General features: G+C 36.4%; 4 protein-coding genes and 1 pseudogene across 4 annotated transcripts; 4 read left to right on the forward strand and 1 right to left on the reverse strand.

Annotated features, from left to right (window-relative positions):
* The first annotated feature begins 6,083 nt into the window (after nt 1-6,083).
* On the forward strand, nt 6,084-10,478 carry LOC137728756 (uncharacterized). Its single transcript, XM_068467513.1, has 9 exons — nt 6,084-6,370; nt 6,701-6,904; nt 7,269-7,366; nt 7,633-7,714; nt 7,785-7,988; nt 8,071-8,327; nt 9,159-9,249; nt 9,339-9,555; nt 10,038-10,478. The coding sequence occupies exons 1-9, from the start codon at nt 6,182-6,184 to the stop codon at nt 10,247-10,249; spliced, it is 1,554 nt and encodes a 517-aa protein (XP_068323614.1). The 5' UTR covers nt 6,084-6,181; the 3' UTR covers nt 10,250-10,478.
* Nucleotides 10,479-11,710: 1,232 nt separating this feature from the next.
* On the forward strand, nt 11,711-13,969 carry LOC137730030 (protein LATERAL BRANCHING OXIDOREDUCTASE 1-like). The gene is made up of 3 exons (XM_068469100.1): nt 11,711-12,321; nt 12,800-13,130; nt 13,539-13,969. The coding sequence occupies exons 1-3, from the start codon at nt 11,810-11,812 to the stop codon at nt 13,797-13,799; spliced, it is 1,104 nt and encodes a 367-aa protein (XP_068325201.1). The 5' UTR covers nt 11,711-11,809; the 3' UTR covers nt 13,800-13,969.
* Nucleotides 13,970-14,200: 231 nt separating this feature from the next.
* Nucleotides 14,201-15,195, forward strand: LOC137730031 (protein LATERAL BRANCHING OXIDOREDUCTASE 1-like; annotated as a pseudogene).
* A 186-nt stretch (nt 15,196-15,381) lies between these two features.
* LOC137730208 (protein LATERAL BRANCHING OXIDOREDUCTASE 1-like) lies at nt 15,382-17,086 on the forward strand. The gene is made up of 3 exons (XM_068469279.1): nt 15,382-16,108; nt 16,201-16,528; nt 16,685-17,086. Exons 1-3 carry the CDS (start codon nt 15,636-15,638, stop codon nt 16,943-16,945), a joined length of 1,062 nt encoding a protein of 353 aa, XP_068325380.1. The 5' UTR covers nt 15,382-15,635; the 3' UTR covers nt 16,946-17,086.
* Nucleotides 17,087-18,639: 1,553 nt separating this feature from the next.
* Nucleotides 18,640-24,247, reverse strand: LOC137729772 (mediator of RNA polymerase II transcription subunit 11). Its single transcript, XM_068468795.1, has 4 exons — nt 23,896-24,247; nt 19,847-20,083; nt 19,637-19,753; nt 18,640-19,083 (listed from the first exon to the last, which is right to left on the reverse strand). Exons 2-4 carry the CDS (start codon nt 19,898-19,900, stop codon nt 18,907-18,909), a joined length of 348 nt encoding a protein of 115 aa, XP_068324896.1. The 5' UTR covers nt 19,901-20,083; nt 23,896-24,247; the 3' UTR covers nt 18,640-18,906.
* Nucleotides 24,248-24,497: the final 250 nt, after the last annotated feature.

The following is a 24,497-nucleotide window of genomic DNA, read 5'->3' on the forward strand; positions in this document are numbered from 1 at the left end:
GGATCGACGAGTGTAGCTGCAAAAAATCATCAAAATCGGAGCTAAAATAATCGTTAAATTATGATTTTTCATTTATAACCATCGAAAACATTTGTTCCATTACCTAATATCTGAATGTTTGTTTTTTGCAATTTTTTACGTATCCGATCTTGGAGTGTGTACAAACAAGTTTGACAGTTGGATCATTGAAAAACATTTCGTAGAATGCGTATCGCATCAAAACGGTAGATTAAACCAACACTTAGAGTTAATGTTATACTTCCCCATCAAGTATAAAATAATATTTTGTGGTATTCACTAGTGTAAATATTTTAAATTGAAGATCAAATTCATTCAATGCATTCTTATAGGGTTGAGGAGTGTAGCTGTACAAAAATCATCAAAATCGGAGCTAAAATAACCGTTAAATTGTGATTTTTTATTTATAACCGTCGAAAACTTTTGTTTTGTTACCTAATATATGAATGTTTGTTTTTTGTGATTTTTTACGTATGTGATCTTGGAGTCTGTACAAACAAGTTTGACGGTTAGATCATTGAAAAAAGTTTCGTAGAATGTGTATCGCGTCAAAACGCTAGATTAAATAAACACTTAAAAGTTAATGTCATACTTCCATTAAGTATAAAATAAGATTTTGTGGTATCCACTATTGTAAATATTTTAAATTGAAGATCAAATTTATTTATTGGATTCTTATAGGCTCGTGGAGTGTAACTGTAAAAAAATCATTAAAATCGGAGCTAAAATAACCGTTAAATTGTGATTTTTTGTTTATAACCGTCGAAAACTTTTGTTCCGTTACGTAATCTCTGAATATTTGTTTTTTACAATTTTTTACATATGCAATCTCGGAGTGTGTACAAATAAGTTCGATGGTTGGATCGTTGAAAAAAGTTTTGTAGAATGCATATCGCCTCAAAACGGTAGATTAAACAAACACTTAGAGTTAATATTATACTTCCATTAAGTATAAAATAAGATTTTGTGGTATCCACTAGTGTAAATATTTTAAATTGAAGATTGAATTCATTCATTGCATTTTTATAGGGTCGAGGAGTGTAGCTGTAAAAAAATCATCAAAACCGAAGCTAAAATAATCGTTAAATTGTGATTTTTCGTTTATAACCGTCGAAAACTTTTGTTCCGTTACCTAATCTTTGAATGTTTTTTTTTTTGCGATTTTTTACGTATGCGATCTTGTAGTATCTACAAATATGTTTGACGGTTAGATCATTGAAACTAGTTTCGTAGAATGCATATCTCCGTTAAATTTGCCTAAATTTTGAAGTGTGAAAAGTAATTTGTGATAAATTTTTATTTATGTTTTTCAAGTATTGATTAGATAATATTTAGTTTTTGTGATGACATTTTCATTGTACAATTATCTTTTTTTTTCTTTATTGCATATTTTACATGGATTATTATCTATTAAACCAAACAATTATTTATTTAATTTTTAAAAACGTATTCTATTTAAATAAATTTTATTTATTTATTTATTAAACCAAACAATTATTATTTTATTTTTTTAAATCATAACAAAATTTTGGGGGGAATTTTGCTGCTATTTTGTTTCTGTCGGCTATAACCGACAGTAATGAAAATTTTTTGTCGGTTTTTATTTAAAAAAAATGTTTCTGTCGGTTTTAACTGACAATAATGAAAATTTTCCAAAATAAAACCCCTCCAACTCTTCCTTTTGCTAGTGCTTCTCCCTTCCCCCTTTTCTCATTTCCTTCTTATTCTCTTCTCCCCTTCTCTTTCTCACTTCAATCACCATGGATGAACAAGGCAGAAGTAATGCAAGTCCTTGAGCACAAAGACAAGCAAAGCGCTGTAAGTCCTTCCACATGCTTCCACCTATGATTTAATTTATGTTTTTGTTGGAAATGAAATTCCTGCAAGGTTTTCAGTTCTTCAAGTCAACACTCTTCTTATAAAAACATAAGAATTCTTCCACGATCAGAATACAATTATACAAGGTTGGTGATTAATATTACTGGAAAGATACAGTTTTGGACGTGGTTTAATTCCATAAAGCAGTGGAATTTGTGTGTTTAATGCTTGCGACAACTTTGGCAGCTGCAATAGTAATAATAGGCCGTTGCTGTGCAAATGTTTGCCAAGTTTCAAGCCCCAGTATCTACAGCAGTGGAATTCTGGAGACTTTTCAAGTGAATGCATAAGAGACTCTGCATTATGTGGCAACAACAAGAATGATACCTTCTTGAGCTTGAAGAAGATGAAAGTGGGAAACGCACATTCACAAATCAATGTTGAAAATGAAACAGAATGCAAGAACAGGTGCTTAAATAGCTGTAAGTGCAAGGCCTATTCATATGCTAAATCTGGAGAGTATAGTATCTTCTGTCTTGAAGAATTGAAGAACATGGTGTACCTTATTAGCTCAATCTGGTTTGCTCATTAGCTGCAGAATCTGGTTCAAGAATGCTCAACGAGAACGAGCAGGAGAAGGGAGAATGCTCTCATGTCCTTTTCATATATTTTTTTTATTATTAATATATTTTCTGTCGATTTTATCCGACAGAGAATGCTCTTATTTATTGATTTTTTTTTCTGTCGGTTTTAATTTATTCTCTGTCGGTTATATCCAACACAATTTCTGGCAGTTACATCCGACACAATTTCTGGCGGTTATATCCGACACAATTTCTGTCGGTTTTAGAGCATTTTCTGTTGAAAAATTCATTTCCTGACGCTGGCAAATCTGTCGCTTTTTATATCCGCCACTGCATCCATTTTCTGTCGGATTTTGCTTAATATCCAACAGTAATATACGTTTCTTGTTGGTTATCATAACAACACTAATAAATGGTTTTGTAGTAGTGCAATAATACTCGAGAAACACTCAGACAGAAATTAAGGCGACTTGCAAGAAACCAAGAATGGTGGCTTTCATCACCAAACCACTAGCCATCGATTCCAATATCTTGATGTTCTTAGACATGGATCTAGAAGATGTCCACTGGCCCCATGATGATGCCTTCGTCATCAAAATACAAATCTCTAACGCCCTAGTAAGTAGCATTTTGGTCGACAACAGCTCATGTGTTAGTTTATTCTTTGATGATGCCGCTGAAAAGATGAAGATTCTTGACAATGTCAACAAGGGGAAGACGACCATTTACACCTTCAATGGAACCCTAGTTTGGTTTTTGGGAACAATAAAACTAGCGGTCCAAGCAGAAACAAATAAAAAAATTTCTTAAACAAAGGACTCAAAGGGACAAACAAAAATTGTATACACTCAGCACAAAGGGCTACCAACGCCGCACACTAAAGCTCCAAAAATTTATGACCAGCGTTTCCTGAAAGCAAAAACCGAATCAAATTAGGCAACTCCATGCAAGATCGAAGCACACATACATAACCTTCAAAATCATAAGAAAAAGAAAATTCAAACACAAATCCACCTGCAAATCGAAAACCACAAAAAAGAAATTAAGTTAGGCACACTGAAAATGACCTCAAAATCATCAGAAGACACTAGATCACGCAAGGAAAAAAATGAATTTCGATGAAATCGAAAATGGCAAAAACTTGTAGCCAGCTAAGGGTTTCAAACCAAAGAAATTCTTAGGAATAGAAGATTACTCCAGCAACAAAAACGGCACCAGCTGATCGCTGAGACAAAGATGAAAACAATAGACAACATGAAAAGGGGCAGTGCAAGAAAAGAAGAAACCCAGGTCTGAATCGAAGCAAAATGCTATGAAAGAGCGAAAGAAACACGAAAGAAAAGGTGGAGAAGAAGTCGAAGGTAGCGATGATAGATGCATGGCCAACAAGGGCAAAACTGACTTTCCACTGGAAAAAAGAAAGGAAACAGCATGGGAAGCACAGAGAAACCGAGAGCATTCGCCCGCACACTATTAATGAACAATGTCGTCCCCCATCTGGGTTTTAGTATATATAATTTTTTTTTTTTTTGACAAACGATATTATCTACACTAGGAAGAAGGGTGGTTTTAGCCTCACAATGGACTAGCAATAATGTGGTTTGAATTCGCTTTTGGCGAGAATTGAACCTAAGACATTTCACTTACAAGTGAAGAGGAATACCACTAGACCGTAATCCTAATTGACTCTATTAGTATTAATTAAATTAACTAATCCAATATCTATCTATATATATAAAGCCAATGGAAAAGGTGAATAGCGATTTTGGTGTCATCAAGCTTCAACAAAAAGATTTGGACAAAAATGCCCCCAATACAAAAAACTTCGAAGGAATTCCAAAATAATGCATCAAATAAGGCATGGGCTTTTTCGTCATTTGAACATTATTTTTTTAATAATTAATTTTTTTGTGGTTTTATTTATTTATTTTTAATTAGTACCTCATAATAGGATACCAATAATATGATTTAATTTCTTTATTTTTAAACATGTTCAAAACATTTTAAGAGGTGTGTAATGTCAATTATAAAAAAGGTCATTCGCATGTGGATAATAATATAATTAAATTAGTTGTCAAATGATTTTTTTTTTTTTTTAACAAACGATATTATCTACACTAAGGGGGAGGGGGTGAGCTTAGTCTCACAATTGGCTAGCAATAATGTGATTCAATCAATTGTTTATTAAATATTATTTTCTCTATTTTAAACACGTTCAAAACATCTTAAGAAGCATGTAATGCCGATTATAAAAGAAAGTCTTTCACAAGCGGATAATAATGTAATTAAATTAGTTGTCAAATGATTGTTTTTCTTTTTTAACAAACTATATTATCTACACTGAAGGGGAAGAGGTGGGCTTAGCCTCACAATAGGCTAACAATAATGTGATTCAATCAGTTGTTTATTAAATATTGTTTTCTTTATTTTTACACACGTTTAAAACATCTTAAGAGGCATGTAATGCCGGCTATAAAAAAAAGGTCTTTTGCATGTGGATAATAATGTGATTAAATTACATTAAATTAGTTGTCAAATGATTGTTTTTTTTTTTTTTTTTTAACAAACGATATTATCTACACTAAGAGGGAGGGGGTGGGTTTAGGCTCACAATAATGTGATTCAATCTGTTGTTTTCGTCATTTTAACAGTATTTTGATAATAATTAAATTTTTTGTGGTTTGTTTGTTTTTTATTAATTAGTGTCTCACAATGGGCTAGCAATAATGTGATTCAATTTTTCTATTTTTAAACACGCTTAAAACATCTTAAGAAGCGTTTAAAACATCTTAGCCTCACAATAGAATAACAATAATGTGATTCAATCAGTTGTTTATTAAATATTATTTTCTCTATTTTTAAACACATTCAAAACATCTTAAGAGGCGTGTAATGCCGATTATGAAAAAGATCTTTCACACGCAGATAATAATGTGATTAAATTACATTAAATTAGTTGTCAAATGATTGTTTTATTTTATTTTAACAAACGATATTATCTACACTAAAGGGAAGGAGGTGGGCTTAGCCTCACAATAGGCTAACAAGAATGTGATTCAATCAGTTGTTTATTAAATATTATTTTCTCTATTTTTAAACACGTTCAAAAAAATATTAAGAGATGTGTAATGCCCGGGTATAAAAAGATCTTTCGTACGTGGATAATAATGTGATTAAATTAGTTGTCAAATGATTGTTTTTTTTTTTTAACAAACAATATTATCTACACTAAAGGGGAGGAGGTGTGCTTAGTCTCACAATGGGCTAGCAATAATATGATTCAATCAATTTTTTATTAAATATTATTTTCTCTATTCTTAATGTAAATTCTATAGAGACCAATTTTATTATGTGAATTCAGCTGCTTTAATTGGTTTACGAGAGGTTTCATCTAGCATGATCTAAGATTATTCATTTACTTCAAATATTTGACTTTCCTTTTATTAATTTACGCATACAAATACATTTAAAATATGTAAATCGTGTGAAGTACACCGTAATTAAAAAAATATCTTATGCTTGAATAAGGCAATTCAGCAGTGCTAGACGGCTAAGGTTCTCCCTGTTTGGTAGACCAGGGTACTTTGGTAGTGCCAAACGGATGTCGTATTCTCAAAACCACCAAAAACGACGTCGTGTACCTGGTGGATAGCCTTCGAAAATTCGAAGGCACGCCGATGAAGCAGATGGCGAGGTAAGGTTTCATTTCGATCAATCTTTCGAACTTCCATTCTCACGAAAGCGCGTGGATTCAATCGGCAATGGAGGAAGAAGACAAACAGCCGCTCAAGGAGGACAAAGGTCCTCAACAGGAAGAGAAAGAAGAACCAAAAGGAGGAGCAGCTGAAGCACAAGTGTCGCCGGCGAAAAGTGGCGGAGGATGGGGAGGTTGGGGGTTTTCGTCCGTCTTCTCAGATCTCCAGAAAGCCGCCGAAGAGATCTCCCGCAATGTAAGTGTCTCCAGCGTTTCATAAATGTATTTGCATCTGCATTTGTATGGTAAGTTTACCTGATTTGGTGTGCTTTGGAAAATTAGGGTTTATAAGTTTGGGAAATGTTGATGAGTGGATATACTTTCTGGTGGGTTTAGATGATATCGGATTTAATTAACTGTTTCGACTGCGAATCTGAAAGTAGGTTTAAGCTATTAAGAATTTAGTGACGTTATCCAATTGAAAGTTATAAAATATGCAGAGATTTATGTATGTAGTTAAAATGGAAGAATTTAGGGTTGCTGCATTTTGTGGTTCGGTTTGTGAAGTGGCGGTTTTTGGATGCAGGCGGCTGCGGCTGCTCAGACGGCAGCGAAGAGCCTTGCCGACATGCAAGCTGCTGAGGACTCAGAAGAATGTTCCAAGGAGGAAGAAGGGGATGCTGAAAAGGAAACCCAAGACGACACTGAGAGCCAAGATGAGCATGAAAAGCAAAGAAAGGCTGCTCTTGATAAATTGGAGAAAGCTAGTGAGGATTCACTTTTCGGTCAGGCAAGTTGTAAATTTATGGAGTTGATACCTCTTTTTTATATATCTGCAAGTCGTTTGTGTTAATGCATTCACGCCGATCATATATTCATGAAGTTTGTTATGCTAAGTTCGTCATGTTTTCATTCCGTTTGTTTCTTATGTTGTACTTATTAATCATACGTCTAGCTATTGCTACGCTAATGCAAATTTTACAAGAACCACATCTACTTCTATACAGTCTCAAATTGATTTAGGATAATTTAACACCAACTCTTTCTGTTGCACTAGATTGGAGGTGTTTGTATCTTGAATTTTGCTTCAATCCTCTAAAGCTGATGCCTTCCTTTTGTTCTCCACTTAACATGCTAATTTTCATTACTTTCAGGGTTTGAAAGTGCTTGATAGTTCCGTGGAGAATTTTGCTACAGGAGCTTGGCAAGCATTAGGAAGTGCATTGAAAGGGGGTACTGATCTAGTGCACAAGTATGTTACACTGGAGTTGAATGTACTAGTATTTTTGCGGATTTTCTCTGGACCAAAATTTAGTAATTAGCAGATGGCTACAGTCCACATGATTTCTCTTGTTTCTCGGGAAACTAACGAATTAGTAATCTGATAGTGGACTATTGGGCTCAAGATTCTAAGTTCCAACTTCTAACATAGATTATGGAGTTGATATATTTGTGCAAAGTGCGAAATCCAAATTAGAAACACAAACTTGACCTGACTTTCAACTTCTTGTTCTCTAGGATTGAGAATTCTGCTGTGAACCTTGCGGGATCTATCCAGCAAGGTGGAGGTGCTGGTTCTACCACACCATCCTTATTAGAGGTTTGCGTTCCCCTGCTACTTTTTTGGTTAACTAATGGTACATCATTGCTTATCTTGGTTTCGTGTACAGACTGGAAAAGCTTTTACATCAAAGGGAATGCAAGTGCTTGAGCTTGTAGGAAAGGAAACTTTGGATCTACTGATCACAGAGACTGGTATAGAAGTTGATAAGGATTCTACACTTTCTGAAAAGGAAACTGAAGAGGATCAGTTATATGAGGAAGTGGGATTTGATCGGTGTTTCTACATATATGGAGGTCCAGAACAGTTGGAGGTCAGTTATTTAATTTTGAGGTTAAATATTGTTATTGTAGGGAATAAAATGTATTAAAGTTGTTATTTTGTATCACTGTCAGGAACTGGAGGCTTTGTCCAGCCATTATGCGCTATTATTTAATCGGAGAAAAGGAAAATTGTCATCAGAACAGAAGTCTATTTATGATGGAAAGCTTAAACAGGTGCAACAGATTTTCAGTCTGAATATTGAGTTGGATGGAAGTGGTGCAGAGTCGGACAAAGGCAAAAAGAAAAAGACCGGAGATGATGGAAATATCAATGAGATGAAGAGTTTGCATGATTCAAGCGTCAGCAAGGCTGCTGATATGGCGGCTGGGTACTATATTTTGTTCAATTTCTATTTTTATTGTCTTGTCTTTTTCTTTTTATAGATTATTTGCTTCAATGAATGGCTGTTTAGTTCTATTGACTTTCATCTGATTTTCATAAATACTATATACTGATCTTCAAGCTTTTATAAATCTACTGGCCAATCAATATTCTTTTATTGCCTTACCTTTGTTGCTCCATTACCCTCTGTTTATCCACTCAATTTACAAACAAACAACTACGTTTACACTAAAGCCAACATCTGATTACAGCAATTGTAAAACTTGCTGTTCTTGCATCTGTCTGAGTTACATTGAGACAATTTTGCCAAGCCACTGTTGATGATGTGTCCTTTCCCTGCCCACTGTCCTTGTCAATCTGAATTGATTGGAGATCTGAGGCTTCGCGCTAAATGATTTCAAAATTAATTTCTTTATAATCGTGTGCTTATAGAGATGTGTGCATGTGCATATAGATCATATTGCTCCCAACATTGCATCAGACTTGAAATGCATGATACTCTCAGAAAATAAATATCTTTTAAGGGTGGGACTGGTGGCAGGGGAGTCCTATGAAAAGTTATTGCTGGGTGCTGATATGTCCAATTTCAAAACCGGATTGCATTTTAATCAGCCTTCTCACTGTACATATTTTTTTTGCAATTTCAACAGCGTCCAATTAAAAGAAATGGAGTCGTTTGTTCCTCATGAATTTGTGATCTTGGTTGACATATTGCTGTAAAAACATGTGTGGTCTTCTATGCTTCCTTATTTTTGTTTATTTTTACACCATGCATTGTTACTATGACTTTAAATTTTTCTTCTTATGTTCTTTTTAGGTTCACAAGTGCCTTAGCAGGACAAGCTGTGAACGATATAATTCAAAGAACAACTGGTAGATTAGAGAGTCTTCACTCAGAGGGGGTTCATGTACGTGATTATCTTCTGTTACTGTATTATTCCATCGGCATTTTTATAGACATGGGTTCAATAGTTCTGACGTAATCATATTTTTGCAGAGGCTGTCAGAATTGTGCTGTTCAGCGGTATCTCAACTGTTGATGCTTGGTAAATCCGTCATATCTAGTGCAAACAAAACTCAGGCAGAAGATGTGGATGCCGATCTGGAGAATATTGATTGGCCTGAAGATTCTGTTGAGAAAGCAAAGATAATCAGATCAAAAACACAAACAATGACAGGATATGTGGAGGCAGTGTCTAGCAGTTTCGTCACAGGTTAATTTCCTTGAACTCTGTTTAGTGCTGCTTATGCTCATAATTGACTACCCTTTTCCTAGTTGAAAATATGCCATTACAATTAATATACTCTCAGATCTAATCACTTATTGTTACTTAATTGCTCAATGGTAGAGTGGTTAGCCTTTTTTTTTTTTTTTTTTTTTTTTTTTTTGTGTGTGTGTCAAGAAGAGTGGTTAGCTATTAGGTGACTAGTTTGTTGAACAATTGGGAAGATAATCCACATGGAGACAGCAACATTTGAACCCGAATATATTATTGTTTGGGGGCCTAATTCCTAAGTTCCCCAACTCCTAAAGCTTCATGTCTTTTCTCTGTGCTTTTACACTGACTTCTTAATGATTCCATTTCATAGTGGATTAATTAAACCTATCAATACCCTGCACTCCTGAGGTCTTCAATGTCTTTTTATGTAGCAAATATATTTTTGTTGACAGTTTGAGTTTTGATGAACTTTTCAGGTATATCTGATGTTGCAGAAGCTTATCTAGCAGCCATAAAGGGCGCTTCTGAGGAATCCCACGAAGTGCTCCCACATACATCGATCCAAGAAAAAGCAAGTTCTTTCTCTAAACACCTTCGTGATGACCAGACCACAGCTTTGAGCAAAATCCAGGATGGGCTACACTACTTTTCGTACGTTGTCATTTCAACCTCTATGCCTGCAGCGTGAGAGACCTCAAATCTTTAAGCTCTCAGTTTAGTTTTGTAAATAGTCGGCATTTAGAGTGAGTTTAAGTTTTCACATCGTTTCAAGTGTTATACGAAATTGAAGTTCTTAGAACTGTAAAACAATCAGCAACTTGTAACAATAAGGTAGAAATTATACGTTTGCATTAATTAAAGTTTTGTTGATTTAATTTCTAGTAAGAATCTATCAATCATGAAAGAGATTTTGTTAACGCGCCGGATAATATATAGTCCAAATTAGTTTGGTTTGCTTGTGATGGCAAGATTTTGTAGTAATGGAAAGCTTGATGAACATGATTGCAAAAACCGTGGTTATATCACCACGTGATGTTCTGTGCCATTGATACAAAGACGTGGAAAGGAAATTTATACATTTTTATTTCATTGGCACGGTATGTCAGGATAGTGGTGCACCCGTGCCATGTAAGTCATTATGCCCTCGCATTGTGGCCACATTTGTAATCGATCTTTGGCCAAATAAACTTGAATGCCTAAAATGATCCTTTCACTAATGTAAATGACAAAGCATTTGGTATAATTTAGATTTTTCTACACCACATTATTGAATTTGGCATATGACCCCACTACAAGGATGCTTAGTGCAATTTGACATGACGTTGGATGACATGTTAAAATCAGTTGCACAAGTGCTTAGGTAATTTTTAGATTTTGATACGTATGTAGGTTCACAATGCATCGATATTCGTACGTGTCCATTAGTTTCCTCCACACTCCTCTTCTTACTTTTACTCAGACTGATCTGTCAATTATGAGTACGTCCTCGTCATTCATGTAAGTCGAACGTAAAATCTCACTTACAAAGTAAAGAGGAAGATAAGCATACATGGTACTGGTTCATATTACCTTGCAAACTATGCACTCCTATTTAGCTATGGAAAGGGATCCTCTCCGGATCCCTTCCTCTTAATCCACCAATCAGGAAATTCGTGCCATTGAAATTTAATCAAACTGCTGAAGTTATTATAACTTTTAAAGTGGCCCCCTGTTTGTAGCCGTTTGATCAAATTTCAATGGTATGAATTCCCTAATTTGGTGGATTAGGAGGAATGGATCGGAAATGATCCCTTTCCATTTAGCTACCAATATTGTCCAATAAGGCAATAATTATGATTTAGACATTATATAAAAAGAAGCCAATCGGATCCTCTCTGAATTTTTTTGGTGAGGATCCTGGAAATCCGTAAATCGTATCCGTTTATCATACATCGTGTGATCAATTTTTGTCATGTACTGTTTGTATTTAATTTTAAAAAATATATATTTAAAATGATTTCTAACTATGTATGATCAACATATATGATTGACGGATTCCCAAGATCCTTACAAAGAATCCGGATTCAAAAAGAACCACACGTTACCAGGAATACCTGTCAATTCAGCAGCACCTACCCAGTATATTGTCTCCATTATTTCCCTCTCAAGAAACGTCTAGGTTCATTGTACAACAACAAAATCATGCCAAGAACACCACCAAATTTCACTAAACTCCACCATCATCTCTCCTTGAACCTCAACTTTACCCATGGGAGAGGTTGATCCGGCCTTCATCCAAGCCATCGACAGGAGGCCGAATCCCAAACCTAAAAACTCATCACTTATTGATGGAATCCCCACAATTGACCTCTCAGCTCTAAGCACCGGTCTCGAGGAGAATGACTTACGCGAAACAGATTCATCGCCAAGTGACGTCTCGGGCCATGCTAAACTGGTTTCAGAAATAGGCCATGCATGCAAAAACTGGGGGTTTTTCCAAGTTGTGAATCATGGGGTTCCACTAGAACTGGGCAGGAAGATTGAGGATGTGGCCAAGAAATTCTTTGAGCTACCAGGTGAGGAGAAGAGGAAGGTGAAGAGGGACATGGTGAATGCTTTGGGGTACCATGATGGTGAGCACACTAAGAATGTTAGAGATTGGAAGGAAGTGTTTGATTTCTTGGTGGAAGATCAGACGGCTGTCCCAGCTTCACATGAGCCAGGTGATGAGGAGCTGAGGGTGTTGACTAATCAGTGGCCTCAGTACCCTCCTGAGTTCAGGTAATTTATTTGTTTTCGCTTATTTTAGGGCCCGTTTGACAATCAATTCCTTGTTTTTTCAGTTTTTAGTATCACCTTCTATAGAATGATTTGCGTAAAGTCGGCTGATTATGAATTTTCTTTGGTTTGAACTTAGAACACATTAGATTTTTTTTTTTGAATATTTAGAAATATAGCCACTCGAAGAGTGCTTGAACACCACTCCATAATGCTCGAGTCCCCTCGACTGGTTGAAGTTCTAGAAGTCTGAACTTGATTCACAGGGCTAGTTACCAATTCAGAAGTGTTACAAGATCGGATTCATGAAGATCAAACTAAATTTTCAATTAGAAATTGGCATGTGATGCCAATCTAGTACCAACTCCACCAAATTTTAGCATATCTTGTTGTGGTTTATGTACAGTTTACTCCATAATGCTAATTGTTTTTCTTCACCTTGGCGTGTGGTTTATGTACTCGAATTGACTGCCTTGAGCAGAGAGGTCTGCCAAGAGTATGCTCAAGCGGTCGAAAAACTAGCATACAAGTTGCTAGGACTAATTGCTTTGAGCTTAGGCCAGCCCAAAAACAGGTTCGATGACTACTTCAAAGACCACCAAACGAGCTTGGTCAGACTCAATCACTATCCTCCATGCCCTTCCCCTCACCTAGCTCTAGGTGTTGGCCCGCACAAGGATGCTGGCGCCTTAACTGTCCTTGCCCAAGATGACGTTGGAGGACTAGAAGTTAGGCGGAAATCAGATGGAGAGTGGAGTCCAGTCACGCCCACCCCGGATGCCTACATCATCAATGTCGGTGACATTGTTCAGGTACCACTCATGAACTATATAGTTTCGGCGAAATGACAACTTTAAATATGCATCTATGGAGCTGTAATTACGAATGAGATTGTTTTTGAAAATCACCATTTTGAACTACGAAGTTAAAGTTCTCGAGGTGTGAAACAACAGTTTCAGTGAAATGAAATCATCCCGTTATGTCTTAATCATGAATGATGTTCTTGCAAAATACCCTTTTGCACAATAAAAGAAATGAAGAAAAAGTTTTGAACTTTTAAGCGTATGAAATACTCCTAAAGACTCACCATTCCTTTCTTAGTTGGACCAACCAGATTTTCGACAAGCATTTCTGTTGGCACAAGAAGCAGAACTGTAAGTGAATTTTAATCATTACAATTATACGGGACGTAATATGTGTGTTCACTCTGTGAATTGCAGGTTTGGAGCAACGACAAATATGAGAGTGTGGAGCACCGCGTGGTGGTGAATTCTGAGAAAGAGAGATTTTCAATTCCTTTCTTCTTCTTCCCAGCCCACCATGTGATGGTGAAGCCCTTGGAGGAGCTACTGAGTGATGGAAATCCTGCCAAATACAGGGAATACAACTGGGGAAAGTTTTATGCTACCAGAAACCGCAGTGATTTCAAGAAACAAGAGGCGGAGAACATCCAAATTCATCATTTCAAGTTACCGGAGTAGATATGAGATAGTATAGCATGAACGTTTGATCACCGGTAGCAACTGGCAGCGCAATATTCTTTTCGCTTCTTGTGATTACTGTGCTATGTAACCAGGTCGGAGGCTTTGGAATCTGCTTCTGTAACTGCTAATAAGTGAGTTGCATGTAAAGTCGCCTACTTTTACTTAAACCTTCTATATCTCTCTGCAAGTCTAAGGCAGATATCTAAGTGCAATCTTCAAGGAATATCAAACCTTGAAGTAAATATACTATAACAATCACCAATTTTCTTTTAATACAAGCGACACAAGGAGTATGAACCGAATACATGACCTGAGGTGTAGAGGTAAACTTGCTTAACAATTTGAACTACAAGCCTTTCGCATTGTAATGATCACTGTTAAGTTCATGCTAAACGTGATTAAAAACTCTCCGTCACCGAAGCCGAAGGCATACCCTTGATCGACCTCTCTCCGGTAAACTCCCCAGACTCTGTTTCCGACCCCAAAGCCATTTTTACCAGACTCCATTTCCGACCAAGGCCATCGAAAGGCTTATCGCACAAATAGGCAATGCATGCAAGGACTGGGGTTTCTTCCAAGTGATCAACCACAGGGTTCTGTTGGAGAAGCGCCAAAGGATTGAGGCTGCTGCTCGGAAGTTCTTTGCGCTGCCCTTGGAGGAGAAGAGGAAGATTAGAGGGGATGAAAAGAGTATGTTCGAGAAGTCGAAAAGCTAGGTCTATAGTTGATTGGATTGATTGCATTGAGCCTAGGTTTGCCAGAAGTGAGGTTCCGCAGCTACTTGAAAAACCAAACCAGTTTTATCAGACTCAACCACTGTTCGCCTTGTCCTTCCCCTGAGTGGGCTATTGGCGTTGGTCGCCACAAGGATGGTGGTGCTTTAACCGTGCTAGCTCGAGATGAAGTTGAAGGATTGGAGTGAAGAGAAAAACAGACGGGGAGTGGATACGAATTAAACCTACCCCAAATGCCTGTATCATCAATGTTGGTGACGTTATTCAGAAACCAATCTTCAAACTTCATACCAAGTCCTCTCGTTGAGCTTCGTTCATTCATAAAACAAATCGATATGTTTATGCAGATTTGGAGCAACGAGAGATACGGGAGCGTGGAGCACAGAGTGATGGTTAACTCGGAGAAGGAAAGGCTTTCCATTGCCTACTTCCTCAACCCAGCTCACTACATTGGAAGAACTGCTTACAGCTCGGGAAAGTTCATTACTCAAAGAAAGCTCACTAACTTGAAGATACTCAACACCGAAAACATCCAGATTTACCATTTCCGAGAACCGGATTAAGTCGATTCGAACGAGTTTTCCGTCATTTTAGCTTCACGTACGAAAAACGCTGTATGCATAACTTTGCAGAAAATAACACCAGCTTCATATATCATTTACCTCCTTTATGTTGCTCTGTCGAAAAAGAATCAACTTAAACAAGACCTTTTGATTAAGTCCAAAATTCTGCAATATTGTATGTTGAAAGTCAGCATCCTGCCACAAATACCATCTAATCTTTCTCAATCAAATCGTTTATATAAAAATTTTATCTCAATCATGTCATTCTATGTCTGCATCGGGATCATGTGGAGTAAAGACAACGGGAACAATAGTAACACTACATGACGGTGTTATGGTCACAAAAATTTCCGAGGCCAGCATGAACTGTCCCAACCTTCCAAAATAACAATTGACAAAAACCTGTCCAGATTCAAGATAAAACTTCAACGAGCCATTCTTCTAGTAGCACTCTTGCAAGACAGAAAAAGAATTGAGTTACTTTCCTTCAAGAAAAAGAATTGAGTTACTTTCCTTCCAAATCAAAATCGCCATCCATGGGAGAGATTAATCCAGCTTTCATCCAAGATCCCGAGCACCGGCCAAAACTCTCCATCATCGAAGCTGATGGCATACCATTAATTGACCTGTCTCCCATAAACTCCGCAGACAACTCTTCTGACCCAAAAGCCCTTGACAAACTTGTTAGAGAGATCGGCAATGCATGCAAAGACTGGGGGTTCTTCCAAGTGATCAACCATGGAGTACAACTTGATACGCTCGGAAAGACTGAGGCTGCTGCTCGGAAGTTCTTTGATCTGCCTTCGGAGGAGAAAAGGCGGATTTGGAGGGATGAAAAAAGTGTGTTGGGTTACTACGATACTGAGCATACCAAGAACGTACGAGACTGGAAGGAGGTGTTCGATTTCACAGTGGAGGAACCTATGTTAATGCCCGTTTCAGCTGATCCTGCGGACAACGAAGAGATAGAGTGGACTAACCAATGGCCTGAGCAACTTCCAGAACTAAGGTAACTCAATGATTAGTTGATTACTAAGAGGAGAGTGAACATAATTACTTTAGACACAAATTTGGAATTTGACTCGTACGATCTAATACCAGGGTGTTGTGTGATGAATACGCTCGAGAAGTAGAAAAACTAGCTCTCAAGTTGTTGGGACTTATTGCCTTGAGCCTAGGCTTGCCAGAAAACAGGTTCAACAGCTACTTCAAAGACCAGACAAGTTTTATCAGGCTCAATCACTATCCACCTTGCCCTTCCCCTCAGTTAGCTCTTGGTGTTGGTCGCCACAAGGACAGCGGTGCTCTAACCGTGCTGTCTCAGGATGATGTCGGAGGACTGGAGGTGAAGAGAAAAGCAGACGGAGAGTGGATTCCGGTTAAACCCACCTCAAATGCCTATATCATCAATGTTGGTGACATTCTTCAGGTTCCCCTCTACAAACTTAATACTAAGTACTTGTGTGCAGATTATTTTTGAAATTTACAAGTAGCCAAACTTGTTTCCCACTTCTAACTACCTAAGGACCAAAGGACATGCACACAAACGTAGAACCGCGAGCGTTATCGATATGTCTTTATGCAGGTTTGGAGCAATGATAGATATGAGAGTGTAGAACACAGAGCGGTGGTGAATACGGAGAAGGAAAGGTTTTCCATTCCGTTCTTCGTCAACCCCGCACACTACACCGTGGTCATGCCCATGGAGGAGCTGACAGATGAACAGAACCCGGCGAAATACAAGCCGTACAACTGGGGCAAGTTCTTGAGTCACCGAAAGCTGACTAATTTCAAGAAACACAGTGCTGAAAACATCCAGGTTTCTCATTTCAGGGTAGAAGAATAGCACCAAGTAGTTAATAGTATTATTTTCAGATGAGCAATATCTGTGTAATTTTGCATCAAAACTAGAAGCATTTTTCCGAACAACGCTTTTAGAACGCAAAAATAAGTCGATCATCGTCGTGGTTTATATGGACTTCTTGGTTAGACGGTTCAAACTTCTACATTTACCGATTGCATCGTAAATTACATATTGTAAACCACATTTTTAATCAAGGTGGACTTCACTTACTAGTTAAAAAACAGCACTAGACAAATTTTGCAGGCATTTAGTAACATCACAAGATTCCAAACATTGGGAAACATACAAAAGGCTTTGTAATCAGTCAATGAAAAAAGGACGGAAAGCTATGCATGTCATAGGCTGGCTGGTTAGTGATGACTCAGACCCAGCATTATTGGACTAGTGCGTGCTAGTCGAACACACCAACAGCCACACTAAGGTTTGTGGTAGCAATTCTCACATCTTATCCGCTCCTCGTGCGGTCAAAAATTATTTTGAATTTTTTTATTCAAATTAAACACAAACAGTATCTAACAATTTTTGGTCGCACGATAAACGAATAGGATATGAAAAGTAAGGATCCGGAGAGGATCCTCATCCAAGCAACACAAACCAAAACCTAAAAGCTACTTTCTAGGTTTTGATGTTTTCCAGATGGATGCTTTTCTGATAGAAGGCTACCATGGTAGAACTCAATCAAACATCCCAATAACAAGGCCATCAAATGAAAATAAATACTACGAACATGTTGAATTAGCTAAAGTTGTTACATCAAGGAAATGGATTGCTCGTGTGTTAGTCTTCCAAAAAAGATGAAAAATTACATATTATATATAACAATATATATATAATTTATTTAAATATAAACAAACCAAGTCTTATTTCGATCAGATCAAAGATGATGTACAACTTTTGTGATCATAGGGGGCGATTAATCAGCCAAAACACAAAGAAAAAAACCAAAGAATATCTCTAAGACAACTGAATAGGGTCCTCAACTGAAAACGACACAACAGAACGTGTTCAATATTTTGGTTCTGCGCACCCAAGAACTTTTGCAAAGGGTGTAACGATGCGTAAAAGTGCATGGTATCAGCTTCCATGCGCTCAAGAACCCTAAACCCTCCTCAACTAGAAACGGCACTACAGAACGCCTTCAATATTTTTTGTCCCTTGCACTCCAGATCCTTTTGAAAAAGAGAACTTTAACAAAAAGCTCATGGTACTGTTCACTTTAACGAAAAATCATATTTTTACACTAAAAAATCAATCCTGCTACTATTCACTTTATCTTTTATTTTGTCTTCATCGTTAAAACTCAAAATTTTCAAACTCTTTTCATTAAATTTTCTTTTGAAAAAAGTTTAATGATCTACAAGGTATAGCTTCTTTGCTCTCATGGACCCTAAACTCTAACCCCTACTAGGCCCTTAACTAGAAACAGCACAAATCTTTTTAGTTCTTTGCACTCAGGAATCCTTCTTTTTCTCGTCTCAAATCCACAGCTCTATTTCCTTTTTTTTTTTTTCCCTTCAACTACAGAGGACAGTAAGTATACAAGTTACTGTTTCGCTCGTACGTAACTTAATTGCAGTTCACAAAACAGTCTCCAACATAAATAATATAACATACATCATCAATTTTATTGTAGAACTGGAAAAGCTTTGGAGTAATATTATCTGCAAGGCTATTCATGGTAAAAGAAAACGATAGCACAAGTTATATCATACGCAATCAAACAAACGTTACAAAGAACATGTGCATCTATTGAGAATGAACCTTAAACGCTAATTAGAATCCACAAAAACATCTGCCCATTTATAAATTGAAAGCCCAGTTTCCCTCATTCCTCCCCACAATCTAATCTAGTAAATTGAACAAGTGATTATATTCTACTAAGTCTGATACAAAAAAGATGGAACACTGAAGAGAATGGATTGTAAAATGTCTACCATGCATCTTCAAACTGCATTATGATACTCATCAATTGTTTCTTTCATTCGATCCAATTGTGACATGACATACTCGAGCTTCTTGCAACATATCTCATTAGCTATTCTTGAACTGTAATCACACTTCTCAAATGGACGGTAATCGCATGCACTTTTAATCTCATCCCGTAGTGCCACTTGAATATCCTGATGCACAAAAGAAAAATAATCCAAATTCCTCATCCTCGATTCACAAAACAGTTGAGCCAAAATAAGAAAGTGTAAGTACATAATCCACTCTTGCAACCAACCTACTCAACCAGACCTAAAATTTCTCACATTTTGCACCAAAAAACTATTCCCATACCAAAATAAAATTAGGCAACTTTGTTGATTCTTCGACGAAGTTTCCGAATTCTTTAGATACTACTCTTATTGACTAGATTCCGATTATTCATCCAAAATTCAAAAAGCATTTCAAGCAACTCGATCAAAGAGTACCTAATTCAATTCATAGTATAAAAACCAGAACCTTCTAGACCCCAAAAACCCTAGTCCTAAAATTTCCCCCTCCTAACATTTGTAAGTTCCAAATTTGCAATCTACTTCATGGGTCCAATTAAAGTTCCCAAATCCCAAATTCCATGAAAACTCCATGCTTACACAAATTTTAAGTTATATATAAACATATATGTATATACACACACAGAAGCAGACGATACCCCTAGCTGCTACTACTCTGAGCTTGTAAAATACAGACCTTGATCAATTGCATGAACTCGCGGCAATGGTTGTTGATGAACTCCTTTCTGGGACCGCTAGGGTTTGCAAGCTCGTCCATGACGCCTCCTGCTAGCTCCAAAACCTTAACGATTCTCTGTACAATCAACCAAAAATTAAATAAAAATTCAAATTCTCGTCGGTATCAAAACTCCTATGTGGAATTGGAATTGAGTAGTTGACTGCTTACATTCTCCACGTTTTGGAGTCTCTGCAACGAGGTGTTCTGGGTCTGCGAATCCATGGAGTTTGTTTGAATTTTTGCTTTAGAGAGTTTTTTTCAAATGAGAAAATGAGAGAAACGAGATAGTGTGATAGGTTTTAGTGGCCCTATAATTTTACACTCAAGAGGCCTGCTTCATATGCCACTTTGTTTCACCACTGATCTTGAGAATTGGTATCTAGATTTCACCTGGAGAATGAAAACCTACTCAAAAATGAATTTCAAATATTTTTAATTTTCTCCATCTTAACGCAACTATTTGCTTGGAACAAAGTTGAATAGTTAGAGATCATACATTACACTTTCTTCCTATTCTTCGTTGTTTCATAATGTGTTACATATCAAAAAGTCACACAATCTTTTTAGCAAAAAAAAAGTCACATAATTGTTGCTTACCTCCATACAATTCACGTCTCAATTCTCAGACTCTTAATGTTATAGCATACATAATATTCTTCTTCTTCTTTGTCACAAAATGCCAAAAGCACTTGCATTAATCAAATCAATACTTATATAAAAAACAACATGCCAACAAAAATTGAGTTGAAAAAAACCCCACTGTCATATGTTTTATTATTTTGCTGATGTGATGTGCTCAAAATAAATGGTTAGATTGGGCCAAGTGCTAGGTTTTTCATGTATATTGATAATGTTTGTGGCGGTGTCATCATCTCTTCGTGTATATACTACATAAGCAAACCAATCAACAAAAACCCAGAAAAGCCTCACAAATGTAATTATATGAATGCAAGAGGACTTGGCATCTTACTTGATAAATATCAGACTTGTGTCTATGATCATGATGAACTCTTTAGGATACAAAGAATCACTCTTTTTTCTTTATATACAACTCAGGCCAGGAAACACTAAAACACAACCCCTAAATCCAACTGAATAAGATGTAAAACAAATTTGAATATAGTTTTCTAAATTCAGATTAAAAAGAATCTACTTGTTTGGAGCAGATGAAATTGCAATCCCCTGGAGCACATCTTAGTAAAATGCAAAATTTCATCAAAATGATGCTATCCAGATTGCTCAACACTGCTCAAATAAAATGACATCAAAAGAAGAATTCTTCAAAACCCAGAAATTTAAACGTGTAATTCGACAAAACCATGAAAAATTTACTAAAACCCAATTATATTAAATCACAAATTTGAAGAAGATTTTGACATGAATAGGTGTAGAAAGTACTTGAGATGATGAGGAATTGTTTGAGACCAACCTCGATGCAGGGTGCCGCCGTAGTCGTCGGATTCAGGTTGGAAACTTTTTTTTTGAGATTTTGAGATTCAGGTTGGAACGATGTCGAGTGTGATCAGGAAGGCTGAAGTGAGGGAGGAACTGGAACAATTTGAATAAGAAGTGAAGTCCTCCTGAAATTTGGAGCAGGAGATTTTGATTCCAGTCCAAGCCAACCGGGAAGGAAGAAGTGAGGGAGGAGTGTGATCCCACGTGTCAAAGGAAGGCGGCAGAATTGTAATAATACAGATTTGGCAGTGTCAAAAACAGAAGAACATTGTTCAATGAACAGTGTTTTAGGCTATTTTGAGCTTTAGTTATATATAACAAGCAACTTAGCCCGCGTGATGCTGCAAGTTTAAAAACTGTGTTAAATGTATGAAATATAATCAAATATATTTACATTTATATCAAAATCTATTTACATCTTTATGGTCAACAAGAAACAAAGATTTGTGTTTGTACAATATATTACAATACTCTGAGGCTCATGCCTTTAGTTCTTGTGCATTCATAGATTCTCACATATCAACAATTTGTTCTTTATCAATGTTCAAGGGAGAAGGCAAATAGAGGATAAAAATTAACTGGGTCAGCAACATGTAACTTAAATGTAGTTAAGTATATTTAATTTAAAACAGAGAAATTAGAAGATATGTAAATGATGTTGAAAGTAAAAATAATAATAATACTTTAAACGAACCACATGAACTGAACTGGAAAACTTTAAGTTCACAGAAAATTTCAACTCAATGGTTTTAACATATAAACCAGCCTACAGAACATCAGCTTTTGTATTTCTGTGGACTTATATGAAGAAGAACCAACATATGCCATTGCTATATACTTATTTGAAAGATGAAATTGAAACACTCGATCTCACTAACTCTACTTAGTCTCATGATGTAATTGCTATATACTTACATGAAGAAGAGGCAAATTGAGTAAAAACAAATTTTTAGTTGTTGGAGGTTTGAAATGATTTGTTAAGACTATTTATTGAACTATCTACCAAGTTAAGCGAAACCCTTTTTGGGTGCATCATATAATGCTTCTTCTGGGAACCACACAAACCAAACAACATATACTATCCTTGCTCTCTCAAACAATAGATCAACTTCAGTTTGAATGAACAAAGAAAGTTACGCACATTCAATTGGGACTCGCCCAATTGAATAACAATATTGCTAGTAGTCTACATTAACCTCGCAACTAAACTTACTTCAATATTCCTGACAATGAATTTCCACTTCCTGAGTAATTAAAGATTACACTTAATCAAAAGTAGTTCAATGTCATATTTAACTAAGCTTTGCAATTCTTGTGATCTCATTTAAATTCATGCATTGTTTGCGTTTGATGACCAATCTGTCAGGTTGAATGAGAATCCACATAATTTCATTAGTTTACACTTTCTGATGTCATTTATCAAATCACTTCCTAGGCTACACGTCAAAGCTGTCAAGCACATGACTTTGCACATGTATGGTCTTTCCCCTATAACTGCAACAATCTACTGATTCAGTGGTTATTGATAAATGTACTTCATCCATTCCAAATTGGGGTTGTCCATATTAATAGACATAGTTCCACGACAAAAATGTATGCTGAACATTCCACTTCAAGTATAAATGACACTATGAACCATAAGATTCAGAGACTACTTACTACTTCAAGTATAGTTAACATGCAATGTAATCAAACCTCATATAAAACCAATTTTAACTCCCCATCTTGTCTCAGACCTAAGACTCCAAGTTTAATCAAGCACCATCCTGTCTCAAATATTTCAAACTCTGATAGGCAGTGTTATACTAAAAAGCACCGGCGCACCCCAAAATTGCAATTACATTCGATTCTTTTTACAAAATTCCTACATGCAGAGCTTTCCACACCATAAAATGACCAAACGCATCATTTTTAACACAATTCTGGCATAATGTCATATGAAATAAACCCAACTGGAATGCAGAAATGACCACAACTACGCAGATAGCCAAATATCGCCTAAAATGCAATCATTTCAATTCCACATTCTAAACAAAACCCTTAAAATGGATTATTTTCCACACCACCAAAAGATCAAGCACAAAAACTATGCACACGAATCCTTTTGAGCAGTTATGTAGTAAACACTATGAGAAAACTGCAAATTGGCTGGCGGCAAACTGGACACGCCTGCTATAAAAAAATTGTGAATGACATATATAATAGGAAGGAACAAAAGCAAGTCTTTTTGCTAATGCATCTCACCATGTGTCCACAGCCAAAGGCTAGGTCCTCTCCATTAATAAGCAAATTTAACAGAACATCATTCAAATTGAAACAAGGGAAATAAAAATCAGTAATTTTAATTTTTTATGGATAGTAATGGTGGAGATCAAGCTCCCCGCGGATCAACCTCCCTAAAAACAGATCTTTTCCCTTTCAACAACTTTTCACTTTTCCCAGTATTTCAGTAGAGAGGTTGATGGAAAACAACTGATAAAATCAAAAACCAATTACCAAATTCAATCAACTGCACACAAAACAAAAACCCACTACCAAATTCAGAAATTTAATCGACAAACTGTACAAAACCTACAAAAGGTTACTAAATTCCAGAGAAAATCACACCAAAAAAAAAAACCCAGAATTTTAACAAATAATTCTCCGAAACCCAGAAACTTAAACAAAAAAATCTACAAAATGATGAAAATTTTACTAAAACCCAATTATATTTAATCACAAATTTGAATCAGATATTTATACGCAATAGGTCTAGAAGGTACCTGAGGTTCTGAGCAATCATTTGAGACCAACCTCGACGCCGGCCTTCTCTAGAATCCAAGCAAAAACGTCGGAAAAAATTAAGTAGTTATAGAGATACAACAAATCGTACATGCAAGTATGCAAGGCATAAATCTTGACCTAGAGAATGAGACTGAGCTTGGACTTCAGTTTGTGAGGTCTAAAGGATGAGATGGTGGTGGCTTTGGGTGTTTCCGGGTTCTTGGGTGTGTGGGGGTCTGAATCGTGATGTCGAGAGAAAGAGAGGAAGAACGACGCTCAGCAGCGAGAGTAGAGAAGAAGATAAAAATGGTAAAGAGAGGGCGTTTTCTTACAAAAATGAGCTTATGCGACCAATTTTTTTTTCAAAACACAATCTTAGTATTAATTTGGTACTGACATGCTTATATAAAAAGTGAATATGAAAGAAATTGAACTTAAAAAGGTGTTTGATAAACACTTAAAAATAGCTTATTTTCATATTTTTGGATGAAAAAAAACCGGAAAACGTCTAGCAGCAAAAATGACTTATTTTCTCAACACAACAGAAATAGTTTTTTTTTCAAAGTACAGCAATACCAAACCACCAACCCAAGAGGCAATG

The sequence above is a fragment of the Pyrus communis genome, chromosome 3 (assembly GCF_963583255.1).
Source record: "Pyrus communis chromosome 3, drPyrComm1.1, whole genome shotgun sequence".
Lineage (NCBI taxonomy): Eukaryota > Viridiplantae > Streptophyta > Magnoliopsida > Rosales > Rosaceae > Pyrus > Pyrus communis.